The sequence below is a fragment of the Sturnus vulgaris genome, chromosome 6 (assembly GCF_052056855.1).
Source record: "Sturnus vulgaris isolate bStuVul1 chromosome 6, bStuVul1.hap1, whole genome shotgun sequence".
NCBI classification, from domain to species: domain Eukaryota; kingdom Metazoa; phylum Chordata; class Aves; order Passeriformes; family Sturnidae; genus Sturnus; species Sturnus vulgaris.
In genome coordinates, this window is record NC_142248.1 from 5,202,613 (window position 1) to 5,212,648 (window position 10,036).

A 10,036-nucleotide genomic window follows, 5' to 3' on the forward strand; every position below is an offset into this window, starting at 1 on the left:
CCGTGGTAACTAATTAGTTAGGTCTCATCAGGTCTGCAAAGGCATCCTGTTTTCAGCTTTGTGCCAATGCACTGTAACCAGTGAGCCAGCTTTACTGGGATGTCATAATAGATTTACCCTCCTTGCTCTTGCTGCAGGTAGTAGTATTCATCCATGGGTCAGTCCTTGCAAAGAAACTTCTTGATGTTTGCATAAAAATGATCTGCTTGTCATTATATTCCCTGCACTGGCCCTTGTCTGTGAGACATGACATGAATTCATTTCTCAGCTGTTGAATTTGGGGAGTGCATTGAAGGAGCCAGAGTAATATGTGATGAGCTGTAATTAAAATTACTAATGCATGTCAGTTCTTTTCCTTCCTTCTGCTTTCATTTACATTCCTCATGCAGACTTGGTTCACTTTGCTGAGTGAGCCGGAGACCAAATGTGGACTGGAAACAGTGATTTCTGCTTTTTCTAGCACAGTTACACAGGGAAATGAAGTTAGCAAAGATCCTCCCTGAGGTGTTACACCAAGTATCAGGAAAAGTCTGGTTTGCAGCTGGCCTGCAAAGCTCTGCTCTGTGGTTGTAGTGGCATCATCAGTGGAACAGCTCTGTCTGAATGGTGGTTTTCATAGTTGGTAGCAGGGCCAATAATCACAAAATAGTTTGGATTGGAATGAACCATGAACACCATATTGTTCCAACCCCCTGCTGTGAGCAGGGACACTTCCCACTAGACCAGGTTGCTCAAAGCCCCATCCAGCCTGGCCTTGAACACTTCCAGGCATGGAGCATCCACAGCTTCTCTGAGCAACCTGTTCCAGTGCCTCACTACTCTCACAGTGAAGAAATTATGTTTTTCTTTGTTCTGATACAGTCTTTTTTTCCCCCATCTCATCTCTTATTATGAAAGCATCTATGCTTTAAAATGGAGATGTTTAAAGGATTAGCCATTTTATGTTGCATTATCTTACTGACAAATGCAGAAGCTATTTTTAGTGATGCTGGAAGTTGTGGTTTGGTGTTTAACCATGGAAGTAAACCACCAAAATCAAATATTGAGAGAGATATCTAAAGCATCTTGATGAAAACAATGGGTGCTTGAGTAAAGGTCTTCCATTATGCTGGGCACAGCCAGTGTATATTTCATTAGCTGTTGTTAGAGAAGTGTGTTAGTGGCTCTGTTGCAATTCTGAATGACTGAAAAGCAGTTTTGCTTGATAAGGAATAGAAAGGAAAATCACATGCCAAGACTTACTGTGCCAGCTTTCTGCAGCAAGAAATTAAGAATTTGGATGGATCATGCTCTTGTAATTGTGTGGATTTGGGGTTCTGTTTGTTTGGTTTGGTTCAGTTTTTACTCAGCCTCATATTTTTCTTGAGGTAGATGAATGTCAGAATAGCCTGTTTGAGGCTGTAAGGAATTACAGGCTGCACAGAAGGATAGATAAATTCCTGCCCAAAAATATATTGCTCAATGGCTGCATGATCTTGTGAACATGGGGCTTAAATGGTGTCAGGGCTAAGTGTTGCACCTTCTACATCTCTGATTCTAGCGAGCTTTGCCAGGTGCAGCTGAGGTGCTGTGGTTATGGCTTGGAACTGGGTGTCTCAGCTCTGCAAACAAAAGCTATGACTGATAGGTAGGGGTGGGGGAGATGCTCTCATGATAATGCTCATGCTTCCCACTACAGTGTGTATTTTCCTCTCTCAGCTTGTCTCTCCTTAGTAGTTTGTGTGCTGGCACTCCTGCAGGTGAGGAAGGACTGAGGGATACTCTGCCAATCTCCAATTTGCATGCATGTGCTTTTAATAAGCTCATTTTTCAGAATCTGAAGGAAAAAGGAAAACTTTATTTTGTCACACAGCGTAGTCCACAAAAGCATTTTTAAATTGAAACCAATGCCAGGCTTCCTTTTCCTTCTGTCTTGCAGAGGCAGGGAGCGGCCAAGATTACGTGACCTCGGAAAATCAGCTGCTTTACTACCCGAGCATCACCTACGCCATCATTGGCAGCTCTGTCATCTTCGTCCTCGTGGTGGCTTTCCTCGCCCTGGTGCTGCACCACCAGCGCAAGCGCAACAACCTGATGGCGCTGCCGGTGCATCGCCTGCAGCATCCCGTGCTGCTCTCCCGCCTCGTGGTGCTCGACCACCCGCACCACTGCAGCGTCACCTACAACGTCAACAACGGCGTGCAGTACGTGGCCGGCCAGCCCTACCGCGGCCCCGTGGAGCTGGACTCGCCCCCGTCCTATTCCGAGGCCGTGCTCGACCAAAGGTACGGACGGGAGCTCCGGAGTGTGGGGCTGCGTGCTGGGCTTTGCGCCGCTTAGCAGGGCTTTGTCATCGGCCTCGTCTGTGTTCCCTCTGAGCCAGGAGTGTTAGAAAGGTGATTGAGGCAATTCTCGTGTTCACACTTGGATATTTATTATATCTTGTCAAAGAATTACAGAATGTACGACAGCACCTCCAGCTCCTTGCTACAAGTGGGAAAAATGGCTCCAGCTGAGCCTGCTTCAAGGCCTTTTAAAGCTAAACAAACCAATAGAACTTTTACACCCATATTATTTATTCTTTTAACCTAATAATAATAGATTCCCACGACCCTTAGAGTGACATTAGACTGACCAACAAGAGGTTACTACCTAAGTTCTGTGAAGAAGAAGGAAGAAGAAGATGAACAAAGAAAAAGACGCCACCCAGAATTCTCCATCTTGTCCCATATCCATCACTATACTATAAAACTCTAAATTTAAAACCCATCACTCAGTGAAAATACACACATCTAACCCACTACACATTTGTGATTTCTAACTCATTAAGCCTTCTCCAAAGTTTCAGGTCCAGAGCAGTGTTTTTCCAAGGGGCCTGTGTCTGGAAGCACAGAAAGCTCAAAAACTCCAGATTCCTAATATCCAACACTTCTGGGCTCACCAAAGCATCCCTCTGCTTGGTTGCAGCTCTGGTAATCTGTGCTGCTGCTCTCCACTTACTGCTGCTTTTGACACAAGTCCAGTGCTGTGCTTCTGTCGCCTGCACAGGGTCCAGTTTCAGTAAATCTGAGCTTCTTCTGTACATGGAAAGGTCCTCAAGTCCATTTACTGTTAGTGGCATTAAAAGGGATTTGAGGCAAACTCAAGTCATGTTCTCTTAGCACATGTTGGTAGTAAGATTTTGAGAATGGCAGGAGGATGTATCACTTGTCTGGTAGTGATTGCTGGTGCCAATCTGGAATCAAAATGTGAAAACTGAATTTGGAATTTCACCAAAAAAACCCGTCTAACTTGTAGGTCGTAACATTGAAAAGAATAAAGGTGAGAGAGTTCTTCGCTTCTTCTATAAAGAAATTGTATCATTCTTCTGCTCTGCACTGCTTTACCTTTTACCAAGAGAAGAAAAGAACAGAACTCTTCTTAATTTAAATAGCTGAAAGTGCTTTGAAGTTTGTTGTGGGTGTGGCTTATGATGTTTCTGTAGTAATGTAGTTATGACACTGGTGTTATTTGTAGATAATTAACCTTCATTTTAAACTGTCTGTAAAGTCTTTCCAAACAAAACTTGTAAGCAGACATCCTCCCTATACAAAAAGGATATGGTACAAACTTCAACAATTCAGATTGTTCACTATCACCCTGTTGGTATTTTTAGTATGAGCTGTGAGATTTAAGAATAATAGTAAATTTCTATTCTCTACTGCTTTTGGCTGCAGGTGCCTTGTCTTAATGTTGACTTTCTTAATAATGATATATTTTCATTGTTAAGGACAACTAAATGAGCAGGTGTCCAGATTGTAATCACTTCTCACCTGAGCTGATAAAACCATCAGCAGTTTTGGAGCTAATTGCTCCAGTGCCTGTTATCAATCTGGTCAAACCTTCAGTCCCTTTACTTGCTTGCTATCAGAGCCACAGAACAGTTTTCCTGAATGCAGTTCTCATCTTGCCTGTGCCTACTTAACAGTTGCTCTGCATGTGATCTCATGACAGCCAAAGTGATTAATCAGTGTGGAGAATTCAGTTTGTTATTTATTTGTAGACTGTAAGCTATTAGTCTCTGTCACTTAGTGGAAGTTTCCTTGGAGCTTTTTCCGTTCACATCATCATCTATAGGTGTAAATCCACCACTTAATTTTACTTCTTGTAGTGTTTTCTCTGGTGTAAATGTTAAACAGAAAAGTTTTTTACCTCTTGCACAGCTGTCTTTGAGCCTGCTTTGTTGGAAGTCCATAGGCATCTAACTCAACGTGGGGATTGTTAAACAGGTTATAATTACTGTGTTGCACCTTGGCCAGAAACCTTGCTTCCCAGTGGTGGTGTGGATATTTTGAAATCACCTGAATCATGTGAGCAGGCTGAAATCTCTCGATATGTGTCATAATTGAAAAGCTAAGAAATACTGTTTTGGTTTTTTTTTTAATCATTGGAATACTATGTACTATCTTCTGTCCCACTGTTTTCAGTAACTTCTTACTCTGTTGTATCTCTTACAGCAGACCACCTTGGTTTGACCTTCCTCCACCACCTTATTGTTCCGAATCTGAGTCCCTTAACCAGCCAGACCTTCCTCCTTACCGCTCTCGGTCAGCAAGCTTGGCCAGCACAGACACCCCCGTGGCAGAAAGTCCCGTGGGCACATCTGACAGCTGGACCAGAGATGTCCATGGCAGCACGGATGGGCACAGAACTCTTCTGGAGAGGACAGTGGATCAGAGTGATCCTCTGGTCAGCCACACTGCTGAAAGAGAAGTGTAACTGCTCCAGTGGATGGGATGGCCAGAAGGCATTTACTGTGTCTGTGTGGGTTAAGCTGCTGTGGCTAATAGGTTTCAGGGAGACATGTGCCTGAATGATGACTTGCTTTGAATTCACACTGAGTAAATGTTTGAATTCACCATTTTGGGTTCATCAAAGGCCCAAAATCAAAGAGTCACATCAGCCCTCCATAGTATTTCTGTGAGCAAGTTCTGGTTCAGACAAATAAGAGAAACACCAGTGCTTTGTCAAAAGAACTGATATGATGTATTTATTGGACTGCTTACTGTATATGAATGTATATATGTGTGTGTATAATATTTACAGAAGTTGCACATGAGAACTGTGCCAGAAGGATTGTTGTTTTCAGACTGCCTTCCATCCTGCCGACGAGGGAGCTGTTTCTTCTTGCTGTCTGGTGCCAACTGGTGGTTACTGAAGCACATGAGAGGCAGTCTTCTGCTTGGAGGTCTGGTGCCCAATGCCAACCACCTGGCAGTGCCCAAATTGCAGAAAATCTCCTACTTGACTCATCTCTGTGTGGCCTCTGAAGGAGGTTTAAGCTTATGAGGATGCAACAAGTCTAGCTAAGCAAGGTTTTCGGTTTTTTTCCCAGATGCCAGTATCTAGGCCAAATTTGCATAGGTTGTCTCACCAACACCACAAAGGTTGGCTTATCTGTCAAATGTCAAGGCTGAGTACAGAGGCACTGAAGCTTCTCAAAACAACAGAGCAAGACTTCTTTTCCCGTGTGGCATAACATTATTCCATGTGTTCCCTCTTAAAAAATCCCACAACAAAACAAACTCCCAAATTGTTCCAGCAGAGTTTTCAGCACCAAAACTAGTGTGAAACAAACACCCAGCACAGAAACTTTTCATGTCAGTGAGTAGTTTGTTGTAATTGCAAAATACCTGAAAGCAGGTCATGCAGTGAAAGATGTTGGGCTTGGCATCCCATCTCCAGCATGTGTATGTACATGCCTGGATACACATGTGTAATACTGTGTGTAGGTATGTACACAGTGTATACTTGGGTTTAGTTCTGCTACACCTCAAGAACTCTAAACTGTCAAAGTTTTGTTTTTGATGAACTCATTGGTTTTCACAGAGTTTGCATTATTCACATTCATTTGGTTGAAATTCTAACTTCTGCAGAAAACCAGAATTATTTATGTCTGTTCTGTCCTAAGTCTTATAAAGGCCTCATTGTGTTTCAGTGCACCTTGTTGAATCACCGTGTGAAAGCACGTGAGTAAAGTAAGTAAGTAAAGTATTTAAAGTGGCAAGAGGGAAGAAGCTGTGAATTTAAATGCCACTCTTATGCTTAGTATACAGAAAACAGTGCAGTCTTTTCCTCTTGTCTGGGGGGAAATTTGCCTTAAAAAGTTATTTATATTTATTTGTCTGTCCCACATTTCCCACTCTTTCTGTGTAAAAGAATGATGTCATTAAACAGACCTTGCTCTTTAAAGGAAGTGAAGGAAACTGACTGCCCACACCTTCTACTTTCTTCCTCCCCATCTTTGTAAGGTAGGTTCTTCAGCCCAAAGGTTACATGCTCAGAACCCAAGAATCTAGACTGTATGTAAGGGAGCAACTCAAATTCAGTCTCAGTCTGAATGTTTAGGGAGGGGTTTAAGGTGCATTGTTTTTTAAGTTGGTTGGTTGTTTGTTTTTTGTTTTCATTTCCAGCTCTAGAGTCTATTGCCACAATATGCAAGAGGCAGGGACCTCTTGCAGATAAATTTACAAGCACAGGTCATTCCAGGACTGAGGACATGGTGGGGAGTCCTGGAGAATTCTAATGCTGGTGGGCTGGGCTGACTTTGGAAGCAGATTAAGGGCAGCTTTTATTACAGGCTTAGGCAGCCTGTGGTGAAGTGCACTGGTGAAGATGCTCCTAGGTCCTTGCAAAGTAATGTACAAGAGTGGGTCAGATTTCATCCTTGCTGAGAACTCAAGCAATGTAATTATGCTGTCCTGCACAAAGCAGGATTTAGCTTTATTACTGACTGACCAAGGTCATAGGCAGACTGTTGTCATTGCAAAGATCAGACAGCTATTCTTTATTTTACAGGTAGAGCAGACTCAGGTACCTGGATGAGTTAACAGTACAGATGGATGCAGGGGCATCTCCTGTGATCACTAGACCCTGCTGTCCCCCTTGCCTTTTATTAAGGTTCTGCTTGGCCTCTGCAAGAGAGCTAAATATGCTGTAACAGAATCAACCTTAATGATTTTCTGTTGCAGTTTTAGAAACTTTATGTTGGTCTTGAAAACATACCATTGAAGAGTTTGTAGTAGTTTCATTGTAATTAGGTATCTTTTTAAAGTTGCCTAAAGCTGTATTAGTAAAACTAAATCTTTGTGTCCATTATCTCTCAAACAAGCCTTCCACAGGGGATTGCATTTCATTGTGTGTATTCTAAGACACCAGAGGGTGTGCAGCCCAAATACTGTGCCTATGGCATCTGAAAAACGTTGTCTTGCCTTGCTAAGAAGTAGGAAAAGAGTGAATATAGCCTGTTTCTTCTGTCTTCTGTGTCAGTCACTGTCATATATGTACATATATATATTAAAAAAGATACTCTTTGAGGATGTATATATTCATGTAACTTTTGCATTAAGATAATCCATTTGGACTTTAAAAAAAAAAAAGGAGAAACATTCTTAGTGGTGTTATGTTTTCCCTTCAAGCTAAGGGTGTATTTATCTTTGTATAGGAATCTTCTAGTTTTTGAGAACACAACTTAAAAGGAGATTGTGCCTTTCTGTTTGAATTTGAATGTTGATTGGAAAAGTTGTTAACCTGCATTTCTGGGTGTTACATATCATTGTCTAGAGATCCAAAAAGAGCAACAAGTCTTGTCTTCCTCTTCATTGTTACTTATGGGGACCACTGAGCTTTAAGGACTACAGCAGTTCAGTATCTTGTTCCAAAAAGGCATGCTAGAACTTGAGGTGGCTTGTCTTACTGCAGTTTTCTGGTTTGCAGAACAGGTTTGCTAGGCTGCTTTCTTTGGAAATTGCTGTAGTATCACACAGAAATTGTTTATGATGTGTCACTTCTAGTGTGTTAATACAGCATTACGCTGCATTATTCAGTGGAATCTTTGGGAAAATGTGCTGATGAAATTAAATATTTCATTGAAAATCTTGCAGCTTGTAAGGCTGAAGTTAAATGTTCATCCAATACGACGTGGTAGGGTTTCTTTTCAGTAACAGGTAGAATTGGAATTGATCATCCTATTATATGCAATTGTTCTTGACCTTTTGGTTTGATGTTAGTCATCCAAAAGCTTTCCTTTCTACTTAGTTTTTAAACAAATGGATGTTATTTCATAGACTCATTCTTACAAAAGTAAAATCAGTTAAAGTTATCTTCAAGAGCTAAATTCTGTTTCCACATCTGTACTGAATGGTGAGAACTGTATTGAGTAGTTCTCAGTGCAGCTATTCATACATTTGAACAAAACAGTTTGAAGAACTCTACTTAAAGTAAATGAAGGCATGTTGGAAAGAAGGTCATTTAAAAATAAACAAAATTCAGAGCTGCAAGTGTCTGTAACCTCTGCTGAAATCAGAGTACTGTGTATTTAAAATGAAGCCGTTAGTGATTCTGCTAGATAGTAATCTGAAGTTCCTTGTAAGGCAAATTGCCATTTACCTCTCTGGTTTTGGAAATGGAAAACTGGCACTAATGCTCTTAAGAAAGCCTTGAATAATTTTCTTGGCTCTTGTCTACAGTGACATACACAAAAACACTGACTGCTTTACAATTTTTAAATAACTCTGCATTCCTTCTTCCTACTTTTAAGCCAAATCAGTTTTATTTATGCCACTTCACTTTGATACAGCTAATAGGGCCCTTGTGATAGATTTAAAAACTAAGTGGAGGAAAGAGATGACTCTCACTTTAATTAATGCTGTAGCTTGTTAATCTTGTGCTCTTTACTTTTAGACATCTTAGCAAAGACAAATGGTTCTGGTAGATAAGAAAAACTATTAACGATGAAAAGGATGGAGGGACACTGATTCTGGTTTTTAATGAATATTTAAAATTGTATAGATGAAGAAAAAATTTAATGCTGTGTTTTTAATGTGGTGATCAAATGACAAGTACTGTTTTTAACTGTTGCTTATTGGAAGCTACTTTGCATCTGATGCCTGGAATTAAAATGGTAAGACAAGGGCTTTTCTTGCAGTTCTTACTAGATCTGCGATATTTTTTTATTAACACAAGGTTATATTACACCCATGGACTAAAATAATGGACTGCAGGAAGAATTTCAATACTGTGCTGGATTCTGCCTGAATGTATCCCAGTACAGGACTGTGGCCTTCATTTGTATTTTTTTTTTCCTGATTTGAGGAGTTTTGTCAATCTGAAATGGAGAAGTTACTTAAATGCTTTAACGAAGGTTGTATGTTGAAACCAACCTTGTCTTAAACTTTTGTAAACTGGAATCTTCAAAAATGTATTCTGTATTCCTGAATAAAATTGGTGTTTTAATACTGTTCACAAGTGAGCATGTCCCCTGTCTCATAAAGTCTCAGTTGTTCTAGTTTTATAGCCTCCTACATGAGGCTTCTTATGAACTTTTTTGCATTCCATGTTAAGTTCTGTTAACTCTGTGGGGTTTAAATATATTTTTTAAACAAAGCAATATTGGAAACTCACATGTATCTATGTGTATAAAGATCTACTGATCCATATGTCTCCATATTTATACAAATGAAAATTGCTTAATGTCATCATTTCTCATTTTGCTGTCCCATTTGTGCTGTCAAGGACGAGGTGTCTGAACCAGTTTTCTTGTCTGCTTTGTTGCACAGCTCTAGAGACACAGCAGAGGTTGATGCTCTGTGCTGGCTGCTGTATCTGGATTTACCAACAGAGCTCAGGGGCTGTCAGCATTGGCCTCTACCTCCCCCTTTCTGCCTGCCACTTGCCCACCACTCATGTTCCCAGCACAATGTCCCCAGTGTTTGTCTCCAGCTCTGTGAGCCACATTCAGGTGCAGATGCTCCGTGGAGTCTGGTTGTGCTCCTGAGTCTGGACTCTGCCCCTGGCAGATGCCTTGTGCAGGCACCACCACCATCAGGGGAACCATCCAGGCCCACTTCTTGTCAAAGTCCTGTCACTCAAAGGATTTCTGTAAGAAAAACCTCCATGATATAAAATTATTTTCCCAGACTAAGGAGAACTAATTCAAATGTTACGTCTAAGTAGTTGAATCTCTGTAAGTATACAGAAGTTGACATATTCCACTTCCATGATTCTTCTCCACTTGCTA

General features: G+C 41.0%; 1 protein-coding gene across 5 annotated transcripts in view; it reads left to right on the forward strand.

Annotated features, from left to right (window-relative positions):
• Positions 1 to 9,264, forward strand: part of LDLRAD3 (low density lipoprotein receptor class A domain containing 3) — a 101,148-nt gene extending 91,884 nt beyond the window's left edge. For 3 of the 5 annotated variants that reach the window (XM_088166787.1, XM_014873600.2, XM_014873599.2), the window contains exons 5-6: positions 1,919 to 2,264; positions 4,476 to 9,264. In XM_088166787.1, the coding sequence (XP_088022913.1) occupies positions 1,919 to 2,264; positions 4,476 to 4,737 (608 nt within the window). In that variant the 3' untranslated portion in view covers positions 4,738 to 9,264. The remainder of the gene's footprint in view (positions 1 to 1,918; positions 2,265 to 4,475) is intronic. The other 2 variants (XM_088166788.1, XM_088166790.1) reach the window with 1 other exon arrangement.
• The last annotated feature ends 772 nt before the right edge of the window (positions 9,265 to 10,036 follow it).